Here is a 26,407-nt window from a genome sequence, read left to right as displayed (position 1 = left end):
TTTCCATACAAGCCTTATATTTTATTATTAAACAATGATTTACTCATATACTATGGGTGGATTCAAAGGTGATGTTGGTGGAATTTCTTTCATGGTTAAATAGGGTGGATGTGATGAGGCATTATTGTAAATCCAGACTAATCGATTTAAGTTCCAGTTGCAAATTTATTGAAATTTCAACATATACATTTCCAATGATGTTATCACTGTATCATGTCCAAACTTCAAACACTTGGTCCCCCGATACGGCCATGTTTCGCCTGGCACTCCTTCAGGAGGGACTCAGCTGTTAATTATAAAAAATATGTATTCACAGCCACATAAAAGATGTATTCTAAAAAGTCTAGATGAGACTGATAGCTAATTAATTAAAATAATGGTAGTAGCACCCTGCTACCAACAAGTTATTGAGGAACAAACAAACACGTACCTGAGATAACTGAATAAGCTTACTTCACAGTGAGATATGAAAGGCAGAGGTAGAATGACAAGGTAAAACCTCTCAGAATCAACGTGAAAAAGTCATGTGGCCCGAACAATCCAATCAGGAAAGAGACATCAGATTACATGAACACAGACCATTCTGTGTCCTGGTTAAGCCCAGATAGATGTAAAGATTGGAGTCTACAAATCCATCTTTGCTCTTTTTGCAGCAGAACCCGATCTCTATCACCTCCACATCATCAGGATGGGACTGAGTCAATAGCAAAAAAACAAAGTTCTGCAATCGAATGGTTAAACTCATACCAGTGTGTGGTCAGGGGTGCATTATCATTGTGTCTCCCTATATTGCTAAACAGCGCTCGTAAATACAAGTTTTCAGCAAACAAGATGTTTTCCCTACGTAAAGCAAATTACAGGGACACTTGATAATATATACCACCCAAGCAGAGCTACAATCAGTTGACAGGCGTAACTTGTAGGGAGATTTCAGAAATGGATGTTCAAAAGTAGTGAGAGTCAAAGAAAAATTGCATGCTGTGCACATTCCACAGGACTGGTGGTCCTTGGGTACTTCAGGTAGAGTCCCAAATGTGTTAAAATCGGAGGACATTAAAATGTCTCTCAGGTTGCGACCACGATAAAAAGCAAACCATGGTAGAACTTTAAAACACTTTAAGGGAGCCAGAGTAGACTAATGAGAGTGGATTATCTTACAAATTTGACCTGCTTGGGTTGAAAACAGGAGAATGCATGTGAGACCTAGTGATATTTCTTTGGGACGCTGAAGAAAAAGTAAATCCCTTTTAACATAAAGGGCTCCTTTATAAACATGTTTTATTATACGATGGGTATAACCGCGTTCCAAATATTGTTTAATTATATGTTCCGTCTGAAAAATAAAATTGTGTCGAGAGGGGCATGTATGCCAGAGGTGAAAAAAATGGCCAAGCGGTATATTATTGTGAAGGGACTGAAGAATGTTTCTATCTGTACCTTTTTTTTTTTTTTTTTTTTTTTTTATAAATGAAGGTAATGAGTCTATTGTCACTGATAATGACCAGTACATTCACAACAGAAATTTGAGAAGTAGGGACAACATGGGTGAATTTAATGTTAGGGTCCTGAATATTGAGCCAATCAAAAAACATAAATAATTGGATCTCTACACCTCGCCAAATAAAAAAGATGTCGTCAATGAACCTGTAATAACCACAAAAGGAATCTGCCAATTTACATCCAAAAAGCCGCCACTCACATTAATACTTATTTATTGAATGATTTTTTAGTGTTTTCATTATTTTTCTTATTCTTTTTTTCTTATTATTAATAACCACATCAGCAAGCCTGACAACATGCCTTATCACAACCGAGGCCGTCCGGACTTCTCCATCATCTGCTGTTTTCAAAAATATTTTTCATCCTTACGATTTTAAAGTCTTATCCCGTTAATGGCTCGACCGTGGCCAATGTTTGGCAACTAAGTTGCTTTGTCAGGAGCCAATATATGAAGTGGAAACATTGTGCCCAAGAAATGTTGCAACAATGTATAACTAGCAACTTTATCTCCCGTTCCTCTTCTAGGACACCAAGTCTCAAATTCACTTCACCATCGTTGGAAATTTATATGTTGAAATTTCAATAAAGACGCAATATTGAATGGAAGACATTGAAATCCTTGATCGTTATATGAGCATTTTGAACTTAAATCAATTAGTTTAGCTTTAAAATAATGCCCTACATTCTTGCTATGACAGTTTGAATATCAATGCAAGGTCTTCATATCTACCTGGTGATTCTGCTAAATAGGATGGATACAAATTTGTCATTCACCTATACAACAAGTCCCATTCTCCATTTCTATTTTGAGATATCACCATATCTAGGACTGTGGCTGAGTTTTTTTATTTATCATAAGAGGACTGATAGCAATACTCTGATGCATTTCACCAGTAGTTACCCTTGTCATTTAAAGTCACCTTTTGTGGTGTAGTTATTTGGTGCGAAAGCCGGCAGCCAGCACACTGCAGTGGTGCGATGGCTGCCGGCTTTCACAGGCTCCCCCCACCACACACTTTGCCCCCCCCCCCATTACCGCCAGATTTTCTGTGACCTTAGAAAATCCAGGCCTTATTCTACCCTACCTTGTTAGCTGGTTAGAATTTAGCTGGATAAAGGCTGAATATAGACAGATAAGCTATTTAGACAGATAACTACTATCTCATGTTTTCCATTTATTAAGCTTTGATTGGTTGAGGTTTGTCATGTAACTTAGTTGTTTGAATGGACAAGTTTTTGGCAAGATCTTTGGATGTAAGCAATCATATGATCATATGGTTTGGCAATTTGATGCATACTTTAAAAGTGAGAATCAGATGTTCAGTGATGGCAGGTTCTTTTCCTCTCCACACAATCTTGGAAGCAGGCAGGAACTGAAATATCAATGTCAGGACCCGGCGGTTTATTTTTTTTTACAATTAGAAGCTAAAAGGTGAATTTTAAAAGCCCGACACGCACATTAATTAGGGAATATGCCAATATGTTGGGCTCGCGCATGCCAAGTGGATTTTGAAAGGTGCCCGGATACGCACAATGGAAGTTTTAAAAAAGGGGCGGGGCTTGGGTGTTTCAGGGAACGAAGTCGAGATGTGCGCATAAATACGTCTGTGCTCTGGCACGCACCGATGCCCCATACCTTTGCTTCTGCTGTGGATGGCGTGTAAGTTATAAAGATAAATAGGCAGCTCCACGAGGACGTAAGGGTTGGGGATAACTGGGGGGAGTGAGGTCTGGAAGACCAGCTCTTAATTGGGATGAAGTGGTAAAACTGGAAATGGTGTTGGTGCGCGCCCCTTTTAAAATCCCCTGATTTACGTGGAAGAAGCGACATCTGCAAGGCGCCCACTAAAACTTGGTGCAGATGTGATAAAATAGCGGCATCCCTGGGCATGGGCCGACGAATGTGTGCACATGTGTGCCCACGCGCCGGTTGGAAAGTTACCTAAGTATTTATAAGTCATTTTGTGGTGACGGTTTGAAATTATGGACTGTACATTTAAAATGTTTGGAATGGAGAGAGAAAGAAGATGGAAAAGTCCAAGAGCATACAAGGGCTTGTTGTACACAAAACAAAGGGAGTAAGCCTGAGTCTGGCAATTGATTAAAACAGTGGGTACAATACTGGGGCAATGCCTGTGATGTCAACCCAGTATCCACTCATGATGCTGACACATATATCTCTGTACTTTTTTTATTAAAAAGTTCTAGAAAAGGTTTTTTTAAGCATAAATATGTTTACGCTGGCTCTTTCCATGGTGATTTTGAAGATGCTTTTTAATATTACTTAATCCAGTGTTTCCCAACCAATGTGTCATGGCGTACTGGTGTGCCTTCAGACCTGCTCAGGTGTGCATGGGGCTGGTAGCTATGCTGGCGTCTTTCGTCTGGGAGGCTCCTGTGGATTCTCAGTGCACCGGCGGGAGTAGACAGAAGAGAGAAGCCTTTCCAGGTGCTGTAGCACCACCAGCTGTGGCGGTCATGGCAACTGTGCGATTGGTGCCATTGGGGGGTCACGGGCTATGTGAATGGCTCCACCAAGGTTACATGCTGTCCGGCTGGTTCATCGCGGGTCACATGCTGATCGCCCCATGTGTGTTGTGCCAAGAGATACGAAGAATGGGGGAGGAGGTTGGATTATAAGCTCTTTCTAGCAGGGTCTCGGGTAGCTCCTTATCCCAGGTTACTGATATGTTCACCTGTTCTATCGTTGTGCAGCTTCAGCCCTTCCTGGTCTCTTCTCTCTGTGTTTTCACGACACTGAATGCAGCATGCTGTGTGAAAACAAAACCATGATGGGGCTCTGATGTTTGCTGTTTGGAATGCAAAGGGGGAAGAGGGAGTTTTAATCTGGTCTAGCATCAAAAGCTGAATGAGAGAGAGAGAGAGAGAGAGAAGATACAGTCCAAATCATCCTAGAAAGCGCTGTTGCTCGGAAAGTCTTGCAGTTATTAATTATCCTCCCCGTGCGGAGGCTTCTGCTACCTCTGCCACCAAAGCGATCACCGCAGCTGGTGGTGCTAGCACCTGGAAAAAGCTTCTCTTGGCAGCTGTGTTTAGTGTTTCTAGGAATAAAACCTGCACCCACGGGACCCAAGGCACGGGTTAGCTTCCTGGCAAACACAGCGACGACTCTGCAAGAGGCTGAAGGGGCGAGAGCTGCTGATCCTCTCATACTGGATTTACTTTCAGGAGGCGATGAAATCTTCCAGGACACTGTCGCTAACCCCTGCCTTTTCTGCCTGGGTGTCAGGTGGAGCAGCCTGCAAGGAGATGAATGTCTCCAGGCATTTCATCCCACTCTGCAATTACTCTCTCTTCCAGCAGTCCTGTGATCTCACATCTGGGAAGGTGTCTCACGTACAAGAAACAGCCCCACCTCTAACTACAGAATGTCCTTAAGTTGCAGGGAAGTGATGCTAAAGCCAGAGATCAAGAGCCTTATTCATGGAGAATGTATCCCCCCATTCTGGATGGAATAAGAGCTGGAGTAGGGTGGAGGATATCTGGAACAGACTTCTAGCAGAGCCAAAGGGAGTGACAGAATACCGTCATTCAGGCAATAGACACAAAGGGACCTTAGTGGCAGAGGAAGGGGAGGCAACCATAGACTGCGTAAGACCAGTGACGGCACGGTGGGCAGACTGGGTGCTCCTTCTCTGCTGTCATCTTCTTTGTTTCTACCTTACTTAAATCAGGAGAGAAATGGGCCCTGAGAGCTTTATGTGCTGGCATATTCTATGTCTTCACCGTTCACAGGGCTTTGAGTCAGCATCACTGGTATAAAACTCACCAGCAATACAACACAGTTCAAAACGAGCTCACCCTGAACTGGCGTGGATTCACCCAGACCAGACCAAACATGCGGTCTTGGTTCACCTCTGTCTTTAAATTTAATTTCAAGAATACATATTTGGTAAAATAGTTCATCCTTTTGTTCTTTATATTAGCAGTTTACATCTCGGTTTGCTGAATAAAACCTTTTAGCAATTTCTGGAGTTGACTGCAGTTGTGTTTTACATGTTTGGGGAAGATTCAGATTTTTTTTTTTTCTTTTAGCAAATTGTGCATAGAAAACTCCTTTTGCCTCTATTAAATTCAAGCTAAACTGGTTTGGCTGGATTTAATTTACTTCCCGATTTTGTTTTTAAAATAGGTTTGCATAATTATTCAACCACATTACGTAGTAACCCTGAAACACGGAGCAGTTGCTGCTTGCTAAACCGCCTCAGGCCGAGTTATAGTAGAACTGTCAGAAGAATGAAGGGAAGGGGGAATATGGTAAAACCATCCAAGTGTTTGGTAGGCCTCAATAAAATGCAAGAACGTACAGGACCGGATTTACCTCCAGTGCACCCCGAGGTGCAGGAGCGGGGAGGAGGATCCCCTAAGAAACTGCAGCATCGGAGCAAGGGGGAAGGCATGGGAGTCCTCCTGTCTCACCTCAGACCCGCCCCTCTGAAAGGCGCCCTAGGCAGCTGCCCACTCTGCTTAATGGGAAACCCAGCCCTGAGAACGCAGCATTTTCCACTGGAAAAGAAAAAGTTCAGGGACAAGGGGTCCTGATATGACGTTGGAAGGAGCAAGAATGGGCAGAAAATACCACTTTACTGAGAGGTCTAAAATGAGTGGTTTAAAGCGTGAGGGGAATTATCGGGTATTACCTGACTGGGGCTGTGGGAATGATTTTGTGATGACCCAGAGAGGAGGCAATGCCTTGACTGCTTTTGCACCCAAGTGCCGGGATGCTCCCGGGAATCTGTGAAGAATGGGGGCTCCATCATTGGTTCAGCCATCTGTGAATTGTTTGCAAAAAAGTGGTTTTGGTTGTGTTGCCACTTTGGTTTTCTTCTTGGCATTCTGTCTTTACTGGAGCAAACTATTTTCTCCAACAAGCTGTTGACTTTAAAGCTGCAAGACAGTTTTAAGAGATCACTTTTAATTAACACTGTCTTCCCAAAGGATTAAAGCTTGATAAGAAAACACAATTATAAAATGAATGACTTCCTCCATTCTTTTTTTAACAGTTTTTATTGGTCTGGCAATGTTTTATAGTCCTGTGGTTGATATGGTGTGCGATTTTCAAGTTCAGAGTTCAGTACAAGTAAAAACCCGCACAGTACATACAAAAAACAAAAATCCTTCAAAAGTTTTTTTGATGTCATGCAGTGATGTGAAGACTCCTAGAGAAAGCATTTCAAAGTGCTGCTTAAACACTTATGAAGTCCATTTTCAGTAAGCTGGTAAACGGGCTAGTTATCCGGCTAAAGATTCACCATCGATGACCAAGATTGAAAGCGCCACCCACCATCCCTGGTATCACCTGTGTGTAACCCCGGGGCAGAACAGATCCTTAAACTGGCACCAGGGCTGGATTAAGGCTAATTGATGCCCTAAGCACAGCCTAACAATGGTGCCCCCTCGGCCCTTCCATTGCTTGATTGACAAGACATTAAGATCAATAAGTGCTGAAGGCAGGGCTGATGCTAACGTTTTTGTTGCCCAGTGCAAACAATTACTGTGCTGACCCTCTCTCCCCCACCTCTGATTCATTCAATCTCTGTCCCGGGCCCATCAATAAAAGCCCAGCTCACCCCAGCAATCTATATTTTTTAAAAACTGACATGCTCCCCCCCCCCCCCAAACAGAACCCATGGTCAAGGGAAGGGTATTAGGTACCCTAGGCAAATCGTATAGCCTTGCACAGTGCACACACATAAACAATTCAATTATGCATTTATAACAGATTGTAGATTTAAAAAAAAAATTCAAAAGTACAGTCTTCTGAGACAAAAATATCACTTACAACATGCAAATTATATTTACATGCACTCCTATGGTGCCAACCAGAAAATCCTGCAAAAAAGACACTTGGAACTCCTATAGAATTAGACTTTTTGTAATGCGTGCTGGGTGTGAGCTTGGCCTTCATAAAGCCATGAATAACCGGAATTACCATTACAACACACTAAACTTCCCATATCAAAACAACCCTAACTGCCAGCACTCAAACAGTAACAACCTTATCTATGAAAAGGCAACACTGCACATATTACACCAGGCCCTAGAACACCAATCCACTTCCTATTAGGAAAACAGAACAAATCAAAAGTGCTATAGCTCCCAACATTACTATTCTTCATAAAACATAAAATAATAAAATCAAGAAATATAAAACATCAATAATAATAGTAAAATCATAGTCATAAAAAGAATAAATATTTCAAACTAGTTAACAAATACAATATCCAAAATTTCCAAAACACTAATAAAATATTTCAAAACATTTGATGAATACAAAAATCCAATAATTAAAATATGGTCTAATAGTTCCCAAAAAAACAATAACATATTTCAAAATACCTAAAAATTAAAACTAATAAGGATTTAAAAAATCTCCTGCTCTCCATACTGGGATCTTTTGATTTCCAGTCACCCTGAGATTGTCTTGGATTTGAGGAGGTAAGCCATACAAACTTTATCTTCACACACACACACACACACACACAGATACATACATACAGTAATTCTGTCACACACTTCATCTCTCATATACATGCCTATGCTCTCACACGCACTCCCTCTCTTTCACATATACAGGCTCTCTCTCTCTCTCACATACATTATGTGTGTGTACATGCCTCTTAGAGCCTATATGTGACACCTAGACTCTCATAGGTACAGATATACACAGACAGTCATACACAGACACACATAGGCTCTAACACACACTCACACCCACCCACACACCCACACACACAGGCTCTAACAGACACACACACATATGCACATAGGCTCTTACACAGACACACACAAGTTTTCACGCAGATACTCACACATACACATGAACATAAGCTTTGACACGCTGACACAAACACATACACACGCACATGCACACAGGCTTTCATACAGACACATAGACACAGGTTCACACACACACGCCCCCTTTCTCCAGGCCATGGTGGGATGATCTCCACTGCGGCCCTCTCCTTTCTCCTCTTCTCTTCAGGCCGTGGTGGAATGAGCTGGCCTCCTTCTCTCTTAAGTTCTAGCTGTGATGGGATGAGCTCTACCACGGCTCCACCACGGCCCCTTTGGCCCTGGCGGACTTCCTGCAATCGTAGGAAGGGACAAAAAGCTGAGAGCATACCCGTGCAGCTAAGAGGAAAACTGCCGCAGCCTTTTTTTTGGCCGCCGGTGGGTTGAGCTCTGCCAGCCGCCTGCCTATCTTCTTTGTGGCCTTTTCTCATTTTCTGCTGGCGGCCCCGCAGCCTCTCCTGCTGCCGCCCTCCCAGGTATGCCACCCCATGCAAATGCACTCTGTGTACACCCGGTCGGGCCATGCCTGGCTGAAAGTGAAATAAGAGGTCAAAAATTCAATTTTCTTCCAGCCATCCCCCAAGCCAGACCCCACAACTAGATTAAATATAAACTTTTTAAAAATGTTTCTTTAACACTAAATAGTAATAAGCAATATAAGCAAATTATTTACTTATAACTAGGGGGCTACAGAAAAAATGCAAATTTTCAATACTCTGGTTCCCCCCTTCCCTCGGTGCCCTATGCTTGTGCTTTTTTTGCTTAATATTTAATCCAGAGCTGGCACCCAGGGGCACATAAGAAAGAGAGACGGACCCTTTCAGCACCCAACTCCTCTAAAATCTCTCGGTCTCTCTACGGAACTCTGAGTTCCAGGATTCTCCTTGGGGGGGATGAAGAATAGTTCTTATTCTCGATTCTTGCAATACAAGCCCTTCTCCGTCCTCTGTACACAGCACTGATAATTATCAGTCTCTGCATCCAATAAAGACATTGAGAAGCAGAGTGGTTTCCAACTTCTTTTACTGATAGTTGCTTAGATGACTGAATAATATTTACTTCAATTCGGATGCCAGTTAAAGTCAATAAATAAGAAGACAGCAGGAAAGCTGATAAAGTAGTGACCTCACGTCTTTAGCTGTCTCTCAGTCTCTCTGGAAGAATTTCAATTCCTTCTCTTCCCAGTCACTCCAGCTCCTCAGATTTCTCACTTTATCCAGATTTAATTTAGTTCAGTCCTTTTTCACTCCCAATTTTATTTCCCAGCTCTTCCCCCTGTAGAACATAAGAACATAAGAAATTGCCATGCTGGGTCAGACCAAGGGTCCATCAAGCCCAGCATCCTGTTTCCAACAGAGGCCAAACCAGGCCATAAGAACCTGGCAATTACCCAAACACTAAGAAGATCCCATGCTACTGATGCAATTAATAGCAGTGGCTATCCCCTAAGTAAACTTAATAGCCATTAACGGACTTCTCCTTCAAGAACTTATCCAAACCTTTTTTTAAACACAGCTACACTATGGCAACATATCCAGAGCTTTATTGTGCGTTGAGTGAAAAAGAATTTTCTCCAATTAGTCTTAAATGTGCTACTTGCTAACTTCATGGAATGCCCCCTAGTCCTATTTTCGAAAGTGTAAATAACCGAGTCACATCTACTCGTTCAAGACCTCTCATGATCGTAAAATAGTCCCAGTATGTTAGCCGCACTTAGTCCCCACTTTAATCTTTTTACTAAACTTAAAACCTTGGATTTCTTAGGCAGCGCCTGATGGGCACTTGACTCTCCCTTGTAATTTACCTGAGTAGCAGCAACTAAGTTTTGTTACCTTTTACATTGTATCCTTTAGTTTCCTTCCCTCTTATGCCACCGGCAGGGATCTTCTCCAAATTCCTCCACACCTCCAGCTTCTTTCAAGGTGAAAGACGCCACTTTCCCAAAGGTTTGCTTGCTTATCTGTGCTGTGCGCACAGCGACATGCATAATGGTGCCGGGCGCATAGCAGCCCGCATAAACGGCCCGAGTGCACAAATATTGTCGTGCGCACAGCGGCACGCACATCTCAGCCAGGCGCACAAGTGGTAGCTTACGCGCACATCTGTACTCATTCCGCACGCACATCTTCAGTGCACCCGAAGCGCACAACTAAGCCGGAGTCCATCTGTCTACACTAAAGAAAACGAAATTATCAGGTAAGTAATTTCTCCATTATTGTCATAGTTTATTATCATGATTGGTATAATGCATACCAGACGATTGTGAGTATTTGGTCCATCTCTATTATATTTATTTATTTATTTGTTCAGTTTTATATACCGTCATTCGGTTCAGCTATCATAACGGTTTACAAAAATCAAACAGGGAATAAACCATTAAAAACATTGATGCATAAATTAATAGTGGAAAAGAAGAAGGGATCGGGGAGAGGTTGGTGGTGAAAAAGGGAGCATAAGGAAAAGAATGGAAAAGGATTGTGGTAACAGTGTTGTTATTTAAACATATTCAGGATGGTCTTCTAGTGTTAATTATAAGTTCATATTGCTATTATGATGGTCGTTGCCAGACGATATTTCATTATCTCTTTTGCATGAGTATGATTGGTAGTCTTGGTTAAAATTAGATTGTTGAAATAAATAATCATTAATGTAGACTTTATGAAAAAGAAAAGTCTTTAGATCTTTTTTGAAAGTTTTGATATTCGTTTGAGTTCTTAAATAAGGTGGTAAGGAGTTCCATTTTTTAGGACAGGCTATGGAGAAAGCTCTATTTCTTGTTGTTGAAAGGTGAGCATCTTTGATGGGTGGAATTATTAGACGAGAGGTATTATTTGATCGAAGATTCCTGTTGTTGTTCTGTAACGTGATTTTTAAGCTTGTTTGTTTGTGGTGATCGGAATGAATTAATTTGTGTATAATTATTAAAATCTTATAATCAATTCGTGATTTAATAGGGAGCCAGTGTAGTGAAGATAATATAGGGGTAATGTGATCATTCTTTTTTTTCCCAGTTAAAATTCTTGCTGCAGCGTTTTGAAGAATCTGTAAAGGCATGATGTTGATATATGGAAGGCCAATCATAAGGGAATTACAGTAGTCAATGGTTGAGAAGATAATTAGTTGTAAAACTGTTCTGAAATCTACTAAATTTAGAAAAGGTTTTATCCGCCATAGAATTAGGAGTTTGTGATAACCTTCTTTGATTTTGGTGGTAATGTGATTGACAGGGGATATTGGCTTAATTTGATTGTTAGTTGTGAATAATGGTGGTGGTAATACAATGGGTTTTTTGTTCATTATAAGTATTTCGGTTTTATCAATGTTGATTATGAGTTTTAATTTTGTAAGGAGGAGTTTGATTGATTCAAGTAATAAAGACATGTCTTTATAAGTATCATCAATGGAGTTTCTTATGGGAATTAAAAGTTGTATGTCATCAGCATAAAGGTAGTGGGTGATTTGCAGATCATTTAATAACTGGCAAATTGGTAAGAGGTATATGTTAAATAAAGTCGCAGATAACGCTGAACCTTGAGGAACTCCAGTATTGAGGGTAATGTTTTTAGAGATGCTGTTATTAAATGAAACTTGATAAGTTCTGTTGGAGAGATAAGATGAAAACCATTGTAATGTAGTCTCAGCTAAACCAATTTCAGATAGTCGTTCTAGAAGAATTTGATGATTAATTGTGTCAAAAGCTGCAGAGAGGTCAAGGAGTACTAGTAGATATTGCTTTCCTTTATCAAATCCTCTTAAAATACTTATACTTATACTGTAGATAAAGTTCTTCAAAGCAGTAGGTACATCAATTTTAAGCGTATGGATTCTTGTGGCCTTTGAATAGATGCTGTGTCACGGTCTGGCAGGCTAGAGTCAGGGAGCACCTCTACAGAAGCAGTACAGGACCACAGGGCAGGACTGGAGCTGGTCTACTGCCTAACCAGCCCCTTCCCCCGCAGGTTGAGTCCTTGGGTTCTGGGGGCCAGTAGGGGCTTATCTTCTGCTCAACATCATATCTGGAATCAGGTACAGGCTGGGAGCTGGGTCCTGGTACTGGCTGGGAGCTGGGTCCAGGTACTGGCTGGGCTGGAGACTGGGCAAGATAACTCTCGTAGACTTGGAGGCCACAAGGCAAGGCAGAACAGAGAACCCAGGAGGCCACAGAGCAAGGCAAGGAAGTCTGGAAGGCCACAAAGTAGGACAGGGAGCCAAGATAAGTCACAGAGCAACATAAGAGCCCAAGAGAGGCCACAAGGCAAGGCAGAAGGCCTGGGTGGGCCACAAGGCAAGGTAGAATAGCAAGAAGGAGGTGGCCAGGTCAAGGAGCTGAGGAGACTCAATGAAGAGGGACTGGACAGGCTGGATTAAGTAGGGCTGGGGCTCAGGCATCAGGTGATCAGTGAAGTGGTGTCTTGCCCAGCTGGGAGCGGGGCTCACTGAGGACCCCTGATGGAGAGGAGGCTGTGCAGAAGGCAAAATCATGGCACAGAGAGGCTGCATAGCAAGCAAAATCGTGATTATGTTGTTTGAGGAATAGACCTTAGTTTTCTTGGAACTTTCATCTTAAGACATTTGTTATCCAACTAGATTCTTGGTTTACTTATTCAACGACTGAGTAATCCAATTCTGGGCTTAGTTTATAGTTGCCTTGGGCAAGATTTAGAGAAAACTGGTACTCCTGTTTGCTTGGATTTGAATAAGACTGTTTTGTATCTGTATTGTTCAGTTGGTTTGAAAACCACGTCTTCTTTTCCAGGAAACAAAGTCCCAAGGCTCCAGCGCCAGACCCTCCTCCGGTGCTCAAGGTGTTCAATCGGCATATCCTTTTCGATATTGTGTCACGTGGGTCAACGGCTGACCTGGACGGGCTCCTCTCCTTCCTTCTGACTCAGAAGAAACGTCTCACGGATGAGGAATTTCGAGGTGAGGTGCAAACCAAACAGTGTGTCGGGGAGGATGGTCTCTGTGTGGATGAAAGTTGGGGAAAAAAAGCAGCTAGGTGCCATGTGTTCTGGGAGGAGAGTTTACTGCTAGGAAAGGAAAAATTCCTCACTGTCTTTCCTCTTTAAGCGAAATACTTGGGAATATTCAGAAACAGTTTTTTGGTGCTAAGGAAACCTTCATCTTCCATATGCATATTGTCAGGGGGCGGTTGTATAATGAGGCAGGGTGAGGTGGCTGCTTCAGGCGGCAAACTTTGGAAGCAGCAAAAACTGCCCCTCCCCCAAACTCCTCTAATGGCCTCCTCACCCTGCCGCCAAAACAACAAAGGACCTGCGGGCTTCCTGTGGAAAGTCCTGGGGGAATTCTCTGCTATTGCGAAGTCTAGATTTCCACCCCCCCTGCACAGCCGGGGGTCTGCTCCATCTTTGCCATTGTCTGCGAGCCTGGGGTGGGGGTGAGAGAGCATGTGTGTGTGTGTGGGGGGGGGGGGGGGGGTGGGGGGGGGGGGCGCCACCTCATCCCTTGCCTCAGGCAGCAGATTGCCTTGAGGTGCCGCTGCATATTATCATCGTATATTGATGTCCGTTGTTTATTCATTTATACCAACCACAGAGAGAGAGTTTGTATTTTATTTTCACTGAGGGTGATAAGTGATTGTGTATAAGGGGTTTATAAACAAAAACTGGATAAGATACGAGCCAGAAGTGGCAGAGAAGCCACACACAAGCAAGCCCAACACTGATGTTTATAACCAGAGATGCACATTACAAACTAACCCCTCTAACGTCTTACATTTAGTGCTCTCTAAATTCATACAATCCTCATCTTTATAATGTTGACCATCGAGAAGCTGCAGTTTCCCCTCGCCCAGGAGGCTGTGGGCACCCGCAGGAAACTCCTCGTGTTTTTCACGCAGGGCTATTGTGCATTGCACACAGTAAGGGTGGCCACATTTTCCAATGTGGTTTTTTTAAGAGATGTTTTGGGACGGAAAACCACGATGATTGAGCTTGATGAAATTTTGTTTCTTTTTTATTGCAGGACAAAGGAAAAAAAGGGTCGGGGGTTTTTTTTTTTTCCAGTCAAAATGGGAGGTTATCCCATCCATTGCAGAAATTGTCTGTGGATTGACTTCGGATTTTCCGGAGCCTCCACTGAATCCGTAGATAGTGACCCTTGGTCGGAAGCTGTTTGGCCAGGAAGAATAATCTGTTCTGATGTACCAAACCCTATCCCTGCAAGAATAATAGGTCAACGATATTAATTTTAAATCCAACAGCTCAAAAAAGAAATGTTTTCCTGTAACCTGCTTCCCTTTCCAGAGCCTTCCACCGGGAAGACGTGTTTGCCCAAAGCTCTGCTGAACCTGACTGGAGGGAAGAATGACACCATCCCCATGCTCGTTAACATAGCGGAAAAGACTGGCAATCTGCGGGAGTTCATCAACTCGCCATTCCGTGACGTCTACTACAGAGGTGGGTGCCGGAGCTCAGATGGGGGGGCTGGCCATTTGGATACGTGGGAATACTGCCTGGGTTCGTGCTGCTGCTGGGCTGATGTTTGGTTGTCTCCTGGTATGTTTGTAATCGTCTGCGTGTTTTTAGCCTTGTCATCGTCGTCCTTGTTATTTTTGGCACATTTGTACAGTATTTTGTCCAAAGCACTGTACAACGCTCAACAAGGAATATGTAATTCAGTAGAAGGATGGCATCTTTTGTGAGATGATCGGGTTGTTTCTGTCAGGGAGGAATTTGGCAGGCGCCAGCCTGTGGTGGAACTTGGCCATGATTCCAACCAAGATTATCCTCTCTTCTCTCCCAAAAACAGTGGCCTGGAATCTTTAACACCCTGATTTTATGTCCCATCCCAAGCTTGGCGGGCTCAGCAGTATAGGGCAACCCCCTCCCCTCTTTACCCCCATTTCATTATCCAGTCAGTTGTCATCACTTCATCTCCATTATCCCAAGTTATACCAGTGATGACCCTTTGAACAGTTGGCAGTGGTGCTTAAACCATGGAATGGGCATGGCTTCTCTAACAAAGGGTACTGGAGCGGACGGGGCATGATCCGTTTTTTGATGCAGGTGTAGTTCATGTTCTGGGCCTGGGGGAGAGAGATTGTCCCCGTTTCTGGAGGTTTGCTTCAGTACGGAGGTGGTTTTAGGCATCACCAGGTTTCCCATGGTGGAAGAATCTCCGTGGCTTGTGGCCTCATCAGCTGCTGCTGTTGCTTGCAGTTGTGCCTTCCGCAATCGGAAAACCCGTGAAGACCAGGAAGGTCGCAGAACCAAAGGAGGAGAAAGTACTGCATGAGCAGCTTTCAGAGAACGGGAGAAAGCCAGCACAAGGGGTCCTTGGCAGCGTGTTTTCAGGAATCAGAGTTGGAAGGTGGGGGATCTGCTCCTGTACGCCTGCAGTGCACGTCCTCTATAATTTACTCCCTTCTTCTTGCCCATCTCATCAATTGAGAAAAAGTGAAAAGTTGTGGTTTCGGGTGTATTTTTGGAGATTCCTGAATGCTACACAGATTTGATTTTATTTTTACACTAAACCTTCTCTGCCAGTTTTTTAAATATATGCGTGTGGCAGCATGCCCCTGAAAGTGCCCATTTGCTCCCCAAGGCTGGCGTTTAGCTCACAGCTTCTTGAATTCCTGCTGATGTGCCAGGCCCTGAATTTTGTTTTTTATTTTTATGGTAAACCATTTGTTCTTTTGATACAGTGTGGCATGCTGGGTTACAGGGGCCACCCACTAGCAGGGCAGCGTCTCAGGGGAGCTGACTCTGGAGCTGGCTGGGCTGAAATGTAGAGCAAAGAATATGAGGTCCTTCACGGGAAAGAGTTGAGAATCGCTACAGTAAGACTTTTCTCCATCTGATGACCGCGACAGAAAAGAGGTTCTCGGAAGACCCTCCACACTCAGACCCCGAGCCGCCAGACTGCAGTTTGTGAATGTTTTAGCGGAAAGCTAATCACCAGCTCTGGTTCTGGTAACATCTGCAAGAACCCGGGTGCTCCTGGGCAGTGTCTGTTACTGCCCAAGAATATTATTTCACATGCACTTGTCGAGTGGCGCTTGAACTCATGGTTATGTCACGTCAAACGTGCACGCTGTGATGCTGTTTCAAGGTAACAGTCGCCCTCCCCTCTCACGGCCTAGGACGCCATATTCTGAAGGTGCCAGATATCTGAGCTGCATTTGCTTTGCAGTTGTGCGCCGGCATCTGTTCAAAGGAAGCCCCGGTCTCTGGAGACCACCCTCCCCTCCCCACCCTGCTCACCCTTTTTCAGGGGAAACCTCTTCACCTCGCTCTCCAGGCCTGCTTTGCATACCAAAATCGTAAAATGCGGCCCTGGCCTCAGCAGTACCCACCGGGACCCTGAGATCGGCACAGGAGGGCTTCTTATATTAAACACCTTTCTTTCTTGAAGGAAATTAGGCCCTTGCGCATTCACAAGGCTAACCCCATACTTGCTGTGCTAGCTCCTTAGGGAGCACAATTGGCTGATAACTATTTGACTTTCAGGCGCTCCAGTAAAAACTTGGCTCTTCAGGCGAACATTTCCAGCTTGGCTGGGGTGTCTTTCATTTCACTTTATGCTTAGGGCCTGCTATTTATGGTCTAAGTAGCCCTCATTCTGGTTTTATTAACATTGATTAGGTCTTATTTATTTGTGTTTTCTGTGGATGCCTTTAGTTCTTTTGACTGAGGCTTTTATGTATTTGTATTTTAATAACTATTTACATTGCTGTTTGCTTTTATTCAGACAGATTATATTCTTTCATTTTTACTTTGAGATTTTATGATGTTCTCTGATTTACTGTTAAATTTGCCACCAGATTTTATTGATTTTCTATTTGCTTGTACTTTATATTGTTTTTTTATGGATGTATTATGTATGTTCTGTACCTTACCTTGGGTTTTTTGTTTTTTTTTTTAAAGCCAGGTCACAAAATTCAATAAAATAAATAAATTATAAAGAAGCATTCATTCATTTTACATTTGTAAGTGCTTTATAATGGATGGGATTTTTAAAAAGTGCCTTAGAGAAAACTCCCCCCAGTGGCACATGGTCAGACAAACTGTGTGGCATTTCATTGACTAGGGACAGGGTGTTTTGGGAGAAGTAGGGGAGGGTTTCTGGTTTATTGCTTTTTGTTTTAGGTTGTGATACCTTTTGTTGAATTACCTGAGCTTGGGAGGCCCACGTGAGTGCCTTCTTCAGATGTCAGTGCGAGAACGTGTGGCGTAATCATCACTGCCCTTGCTTGCAGGTCAGACAGCACTACACATTGCCATCGAGAGGCGCTGCAAGCACTACGTGGAGCTGCTGGTGGAGAAGGGAGCCGACGTCCACGCCCAAGCCCGAGGCCGCTTCTTCCAGCCCAAGGATGAGGGCGGGTACTTCTATTTTGGTAAGGCAGAACGTGTGCATTGCCTTAGCACTGTCATGCACAGCTTTGGAGGAGGGTGAGGAAGGCAGGAAAGACTCCGGGCCTTCAAATTCAGGGAGCCTTGGAGAGTCTGCCACCTTCTAATCTTAAACTACTCTTGTGGGAATGTGCGTAGACCCCCCTCCAAAAAAAAACATTTGTGCAAAAAAAAGTCATAATTTTGTGCCTAATATTTGTAAATTCTGCAAAATTCTGTCACACCACCTGGCGCAGCAGCATGCAGAGGAGCGAGATTCAGCTATGAATGATTGGGAACTGAGGATGGGGTGAATAGGGAAAGAAATAGGAAGAGGGCGAGGATGTAGGAGGGGGCAGAGGGTCTCGTGATTGAGTAGGGAGAAGGAAAAGATTAAGGACATGGGATGTGAGGATGCATGGTCGGAGGAGGAGGAGTCGTAAGACCTGGGATTAGGGGGAGAATAGGAGTTATCAGAAGATGTGGGGGGTGGAGGTGGGGGTGGAGGTTGCCTGGAGGAAGGAGAGGATGCAAGACCCCGGTTAAATCCTCTCTTCCCCTTCCCTGCCTCAGCACAGTCCTCATCTCTCTTCCCTCTATGCAATCAAGTGCTATCGTCATCTCTCTCCACCCCCCAACCTCGAGTGCAATACTCCTCTCTCTTCCCCCCTCCCCCCTCCCCATCTAAATCTCATCTCCCTCCCTCTCACTGGCAGAATTATTTCTCCCATCCACCACTCCTGCAGTGCAATTATCATCATCTCTCTCCCATCCCCAGCAGAATCATCATTGCTTCCTCCCTGTCTCCCTCCTCTCAGGTGCGATCCCCTCCCACTAGCAGGGGGAATCAGGGAGCATCACATCTCTTACCTCTGACTGCTTTTTCCTCTGCACATCTCCATTTGAAATTTGAGCCATGTGGGACCGGTGGGTCCCACGAGACTACAGGGCCCTGAGTGGCTCAAACTTCAGATGAATGCCAGCAGAGGAGGAGCCAGCTGCAGGTAAGAGACATGCTGCTCTCTGACTCCTCCTGCTGGCGGGAGGGAGAGATGGATGACACCGCGGGTGGACCATCTGCTGCTGGAAGTTGTTGACGCGAGGTGCTGCAGGGCTCGCCTTGCCCTGCTTCTGCCGGATCTTCATGCTGCTGTGCTCACGCGAGCCGGCACTTCCTGCACAGCAGCTCCTCTTCCTCCTGAATGACTCCCGGTAAAGCTAATCCTGTGCTACTGCTCAAGTTCTGTGCAGCAAAAGGTAAATTCTGCACAGGGGAAGAATATCTGTGCAAATTCTGCATTGCACAGCTGCACAGAAAGCCCCCAGGAGTAAGATAAGTACTAATGCAAGCTTATTCCAAGCTTCTAAAGCAAAAATAAGTCATGTGAAAGGGACGAGCCAAAGGTGACTTTGTATCATTGAATTAATAGTGCATAGAACCCTATTTATAGTTTTTTTGTATTTTCTCTTATGTGCTACGAGTTGTGCCAGCTCACTGGGTAGTATCCTAATTATAAGCATCAATCCTTGCCTGCATCTCCCTGCATGGAATTCCTGTATTTGAGTTACACGCCCTGGGTCACATGTTTATAGGTTTCTGCTATGCTGTCCCCAGTAGCAGTCCTGTCTGGGATTACAGAAAAGGTTCCATTTCATCTAGGGGTTGTCAATTGGTTCCACTCCAAAAGGAACAGGTTAATGCAGTCCTGGCTTTATTCCCAAGTCCATGTAGGGATTTGTAGTTCTGATATTTATAGGGGATATCCAGGGGAACAATTGGAACTTCAAGCACATGCATGCAACAGAGCAAAACCAGTACTGGATCACCTTGTTGTTTATGACATGGAACCAGTTGGCATTCCATCCATGGTGGTTTATTGAGTTCTGCAGAACTGAAGCTAGATCCACCTTGGAAGTTTTTCATGGGTGATGATTCAGATCAACTGAACCAAATCACGGTGAACCTGGAAGATGTGGTAGGCCTGATTGACAAACTGAAGAGTAGTAAATCACCTGGACCAGATGGTATTCACCCCAGAGTTCTGAAAGAACTAAAAAATGAAATTTCAGAACTATTAGTAAAAATTTGTAACCTATCATTAAAATCATCCGATGTACCTGATGATTGAAATATGACCAATGTAACCCCGATATTTAAAAAGGGATCCAGGGTTGATCCGGGAAACTATAGACCGGTAAGCCTGACTTCAGTGCCGGGAAAAATTGTGGAAACTGTTATAAAGAATAAAATCACAAAACATTTAGATAGACATGGTTTAATTGGACACAGGCAGCATGGATTTACCCAAGGGAAGTCTTGTCTCACAAATCTCCTATATTTTTTTGAAGGAGTTAATAAACATGTGGACAAAGGTGAACCGGTAGATATAGTGTATTTGGATTTCCAGAAGGTGTATGACAAAGATCCGCATGAGAGGTTTCTAAGAAAACTAAAAAGTCATGGGATAGGAGGCGATGTCCTTTCGTGGATTACAAACTGGTTAAAAGACAGGAAACAAGAGTAGGATTAAATGGTCAATTTTCTCAGTGCAAAAGGGTAAACAGTGGAGTGCCTCAGGGATCTGAACTAGGACCGGTGCTTTTTAATATATATATAAATGATCTGGAAAGGAATACGACGAGTGAGGTTATCAAATCTGCGGATGATACAAAATTATTCAGAGTAGTTAAATCACAAGCGGATTGTGATGTATTACAGGAGGACCTTGCAAGACTGGAAGAATGGGCATCCAAATGGCAGATGAAATTTAACATGGATAAGTGCAAGGTGTTGCATATAGGGAAAAATAACCCTTGCTGTAGTTACACAATGTTAGGTTCTGTCTCAGGAGTTAGATCCCATGAAAGAGATCTAGGTGTCATAGCTGATATTACATTGAAATTGTTGGCTCAGTGTGTTTTGGCGATCAAAAAAGCAAACAGAATGATAGGAATTATTAGGAAGGGAATGGAAAATAAAACGGAGGATGTCATAATGCCTCTGTATCGCTCCATTTTTCACTTGAATACTGTGTGCAAGTCTGGTCACCGCATCTAAAAAAGGATATAGTTTTACTGGAGAAAGTGCAGAGAAGGGCGACCAAAATGATATGGGGCGTGGAACGGCTGCCCTATGAGGAAAGGCTAATGAAGTTAGGGCTGTTCAGTTTGGAGAAGAGAAAACTGAGGGGGATATGATAGAGGTCTACAAAATCATGAAAGGACTTGAACAAGTTAATGTAAATTGGTTATTTACTCTCCCAGATAATAGAAGGACCAAGGGGCACTCCATGAAGTTAGCAAGTAGCTCATTTAAAACAAATCAAAGAAAATTCTTTTTCACTCGGCTCATAGTTAAACTCTGGAATTCATCGCCAGAGGATGTGGTTACAGCAGTTAGTGTAACTGGGTTTAAAAAAGATTTGGATAAATTCCTAGAGGTTAAATCTATAAACTGCTATTACGGTAATTAATAAGCAATAATAGTTTGTGATCTGTCTAATGTTTGGGTACTTCTCAGGTACTTGTGACTTGGATTGGCCACTGTTGGAAACAGGACACTGGGCTTGATGGACCCTTGGTCAGACCCAGTATGGCATTTCTTATGTTCTTATGATAGTTTGCACAGCTTGCTCTTCCAGATTCACATCCTTTGTCGATACTGCTGTGCTCACTTTGATCTTTGAATTGAATTGGATTGGATTTTTTGATTTTCAGTCTGCCTTTCCAAATAAAGCTCAGAGTGGCTTACAGCATTATTAGTATTCAGATATAATAAGTCCCTGTCCCAAAGAGCTTGCAATCTAACAGTCTGATGCAATAAGGCATGTTTGACAGTTTAACTCTCAGTTACACATATAGTAACAGAGTCATGATGGCAGCAAAGGACCAAATGGTCCATCAAGTCTGCCCAGCAAGCTTCTTATGGTAGTATCTGGTACCGTAGTACCCCCAGGTTTCTCATTTACGGAGTGATGAGCTTTCTTGAAAATTCAGATAGTGGTGCTTAACGCAGTCCTGTGTTTTTTCCCTTATGCCTGTATATCAGTTCCCCAGACCGTAAAAGTCAGGGCCCTAGTTGGTTGTTGTCTGAATCCAATCCTGCAGACTGTATTGCTGATGTAGCAAGGAGTTTTGAGCACAAAAAATGTGCAGACAACAATATGCATTTAAGTTAGTGCCCTCGCCCGCAAATCCCGTGCTGACAAAGGCATTCACTATTACCTCTCAAAAATTCCTGGTACGTTAGCATGCCATTAGCTTGCTCGTTCAGGAGCTAAGTCTCTTTCTTTTAGTGCGAGGACTAAAGAAACTGTGCAGTGAAGTTCAGCATGCATTTGTTTTTACTCACATCTTATTACACTGAGGGTCAAAACCAGTGCAGCTTTTTAACCTCATCTTCTGTAAGATTAAATTTGGTCTTTTTGCCTTGCCCTAAATGCAACTGTTTAGAGAAAACACATCAATTATTATCAGGCATTTGACAAGTTGTGTACTGACAGCATAGCTGCATTTTATCCAGATACACGCCAAGTCAATTTTAACTTCCAAAGGTGGACAGCATGACACAACACAAACAAATGGCCGAGGGTTTCAGTGTAGCTGAATTGCTGCTTAACTTCTGCTTCAAGCAAGCAAAGGCTCGTCTGCCAGCTTCACAAGGGAACACACTGCCTTGCTAGAAGGCTGTGAGTAGTGGGGGCTACTCAAATATTTTTTGCAGGTTTGTAGTAGAGAAACACCCTTTCCTTCTGGTGTAATAAACTGCCTCCTCACCTCTCTCCACCTCGCCCTTAACACTTCTGAAACGGAGCTTCTCATCATATCCCCCCTCTCTCACCCAGTGCACCCCCGCCACAGGCACCTACTTCTGTCTCCAAGCCCGAGATCTAGGTGTCACAATTGATAATCACCTCAACCTACAAAAATTCATTGGCACCACCATGAAAGAATGCTTCTTTAAACTCAATACGCTAAAAAAACTCAGACCCCTCCTCCACCTTGGTGACCTCCGTACTGTCCTGCAAGCCACTGTCATGTCCAAAATAGACTACTGCAACACCCTCCTTCTTGGGCTCCCTAAAACCTCAATTAAACTCCTACAACTCCTACAAAACGCAGCTGCGAGAATTCTCACAAATGTGACCACATCACCCCTTTACTCAAAGACCTGCACTGGCTCCCCATTCAACAACGCATAACTTACCAGACTCTCACTTTAATGCACAAATCTCTCCACAACGAAAACATGCACTGGATGAAAGACGCTTTCCACTTCCTCGCCCCTACCAGACCTTCGAGATCCTCGCACAAAGGTACCCTCCCCCCGAACGATATCCACCTCAAGTCCACAAAAGAGCGGGCCTTCTCAATCACCGGCTCCTGTGCCTGGAACGCCATGCCACCTGAACTCAGACTAGAGCAGTGTGCACATACATTTAAATCAAAACTCAAAACATGGCTCTTTAAACAAGCCTTCCCTTAAATACCACGCGATTTCCTGCTCGCTCTAAATTCTCTTTCGACCTCTCCTTATCTTCCAGAGTGCCCTGCAGCCCTCTCCCCCCCCCCTCCTCCTCCTATCAACCTTGATAGGCTCGCCTGTATTTTCAACTTCGTCTATGCCGCCGGTGATGCCACCCAGCATCCTATTTCTGGGTAATTTTATTGCACTGTTAACCGGGCCACGCTATGTACGAGATATTGGATATTTGGACCTCCGTAGCACATCTTAAAGTTTGGACGCATATTATGTACATAAGTTTGCTCTCCGATTTCAAGCCTTAGGCTATCGCTCCCACGTGCACCTGTCCTTGCACTTCCCAGTTCTCTGTTCCCCTGTTTTGTGTAACTGCTCTCTTCCTGCTTTGTTTTTTAACCCTGTTCCATGTAAGCCGGCATGATCTCTCTGATGATGGTCGGTCAATAAAAAACACAAATAAATAAATAAATAATGTTCCTGGCTCCTCCAGTACCGATGTAGTACAGTTGGCTGGCCTGTCGCCAGGGCCAGGGCAAGGGTCTGTAGTGCCCTAGGTAGACCAGTGTAACACCCAAACCTACCCTGAGTTGAATGTGCCCTCTGACAGTGGTAAATATATAGAGTTATGGTCACCCTCTTACAGTGCTCTCTCTTTCTCTTTCTCTAAAATTGCCTACACCATGTCACACACCTAGCAATTTATGCAACAATTTATGCACCATGTGTGTTTTCTGCGCATAAACCTCAAGTCCAGGCCCTCCGCCCCACAAAGTCCAGCTTCAGCCCCATGAGACTAAGACTAACCCTGGCCACTTTACTTCACCTCTCAGCAGGAGTTACGTTTCCAGTGTTAAGGTAACATGAGGTAAGCCTGCGCACCTCTCTCTGCATCAGGGAGGAATAGTGAAGGCCTTGATTCTCCTGGGATTTCCACGCAGGGAGCAATCATTTGTGGGCATAGCTTTACTCACTTTTGTGCATAAAACGTTTTGCTACATCAGGAGTAAAGTTTCACACAAAATAATGTGCGCACAGCCGAGCAGTAACACGTGCCGGGGCCGTTGTATAGGATCAAGAAAAAAAAAATGAACCTGACTTTTTTTGGCCTGGCAGCTTCCTCCTGCTCTTGTGGAGCTGGGCCTCTCTACCTTGCTATGAGGCCACGAGCTTTCATTTGCATCCTCCTGGGATTTTTCCCAGCCCCCCCCTTTCCCGTTCTCCTCGTGCCCCAGCCATCACACAAAGCATCTGCAGCCTGGGGTCATAGTCAGCAGCTCCCTCCGGATCCCGATGCGTGTGTGCGCACCTTGAATCTGACTCCTCGGAGTCACCGTTGTGCCGTGGCTGAAACGCCTTCCCTGTGCCCCCCTACATACACACACACACACACACACACATCACTCACACACACACACACACACACATACACATCACTCACACACATCACTCACACACACATACACACTCACACACATCACACACAGACACACACACACAGACACACACACAGGCACACACGCACACACAACACACACAGACACGCACACACATCACACACACACAGACATGCACACACATCACACACACACAGACACGCACACACACACACAGACACACACAGGCACACACGCACAGACACACACAGACACACACACGCACACACACACGCACACACACACACACACAGACACACACACACACACGCCTGCGGCCTCTGCAGCAGCCCCAGTGAGTGGAAACCGGGCGCGGGAAGTGAGCCAGGTCTCTTGCACAGCAGTATGGCAGTGGTACAACTAAGGTTTGGGGCTGGCCCCATTCATTGTAGCTTTAATAATATATTCACAAAAATAAAGTCTTTATAAACTCTTCCAGAAAGGGGAAGCTGCTGCTTGACAGAAACATTGCCGTTATTTAATATTTTCTCCTATTGCTTCGGACTTCCACCTCAGTCGAAACCAGGACTGGAATCAGGTGCCAAGAGCCTTCATTTGAAAATACCAGGGGATTGTTTCCATCCTATTTTATACCCCCCCACCCATCTCCCTTAAGTCCGGTCACTGCAGCGCCAGTCTGGACAGGGCCATGCACCAGTGCTTCTTCCAGAACTGTGCAAGATGGCCACCAGGTGTCGCCGTTGCACGATGACTATGAATCCCTTTCCTCTCCCACCCAGGAGGTGTCAGTGCTGCATCCTCAGCCCTGGCCAGTCCCCCAGAGAGTGGGAGGCCAGACCCAGGAATTGCAAGCAAGTCCCTCTGCATGGCATCGAGGCACCGGGTCAGCCCAGACTTTGCAGTAAGTGGAGGAAGGTCACAATACTGCCCCTTACTATTTGGTCTTGGAATCGGAACAGGCCCGGGGAGTGCTGGGTCAGAGAGGGAGGAGGAGTGAAGGTGTTTGACACTCCCCAGTGGGAGCTGACTTTGAGTTTTAAAAAAAACTCCTGAGCCTTCGTGGTTTAGGGTCTTTGGGGGTCTCTCTTGCTAAGAGAGAGATTCTTGGGGGTGGTCTCTCCCAGGGGAGAGGGCTACCTGTCCTGTCTCCTGTCTTAGGAAGGAGGCTGGGGCCCAAGGTGGGGATGTCCAGGCCTTTAGAGTCATGGGGACTCGTCTCTTGGAGTCCAAGGGAAGCGCTGAGGCTTCTCGAAGAACTAGAGGTGGTCTCGAGGAAGAGAGGGGGGCAATTCCCTTCCCCTCGTCCAGGGAGATCACTTCAAGGTGTATAGGAAGTGGGGTTCTGGAGCTGGAGTCAGAGGAGGGACTGCCCAGTTTGGGGAAACCCATCCTGGAGAAGAGGAATCAGCAGAGGTTTACCTGCCTTGGTCCTACTGTGCGGCATCCAGGTCCAGTCTACGGGAGTCCAGAGACTTGCAGGTGCTACCAGGGGAAGTGTCCGGGGTGCGCTTCCCTTACCATAAGAACCCACTGCCAGGGTGTGCAGTTTTACTGCTGGCCGAGACTGTGATTTCTTGGAACTTTTATTTCTGTAATTGGTTGTGCACGAAACAGAAGTGCATCCACTGTGATATTTTTACCTGCAGTCAAGTTTTAGCAGTAAAGGGTTTTATTCTGAGTCCCACTTACAGTGCTGGTGTGTGTTTATTCTTACTGGACCATGGCAGAGGACCTCCAGAAGAGCCCTAAGGGCTGTGAAAAACCTCTCCTTCTGCCAAACCCCCTCCCAATGCGAGAAGAACCTGAGAGCGTGGGCGCTGCCAGGACCTCCCGTGTGAACTCCTGGTACTGAGACCTCC

The 26,407-nt window shown here is 44.5% G+C and overlaps 1 protein-coding gene across 1 annotated transcript in view; it reads left to right on the top strand.

The window, feature by feature from the left end:
• Positions 1-26,407, top strand: part of TRPV4 (transient receptor potential cation channel subfamily V member 4) — a 139,919-nt gene that overhangs the window by 60,251 nt on the left and 53,261 nt on the right. The window contains exons 3-5 of the mRNA XM_029571294.1: positions 13,073-13,239; positions 14,583-14,735; positions 17,537-17,677. Coding sequence (XP_029427154.1) covers positions 13,073-13,239; positions 14,583-14,735; positions 17,537-17,677 — 461 coding nt within the window. The remainder of the gene's footprint in view (positions 1-13,072; positions 13,240-14,582; positions 14,736-17,536; positions 17,678-26,407) is intronic.

The sequence above is a fragment of the Rhinatrema bivittatum genome, chromosome 11 (genome assembly GCF_901001135.1).
Source record: "Rhinatrema bivittatum chromosome 11, aRhiBiv1.1, whole genome shotgun sequence".
NCBI classification, from domain to species: Eukaryota; Metazoa; Chordata; class Amphibia; order Gymnophiona; family Rhinatrematidae; genus Rhinatrema; species Rhinatrema bivittatum.
Note: the sequence above shows the minus strand (reverse complement) of the source record. Positions and strands in the feature narration are given on the sequence as shown.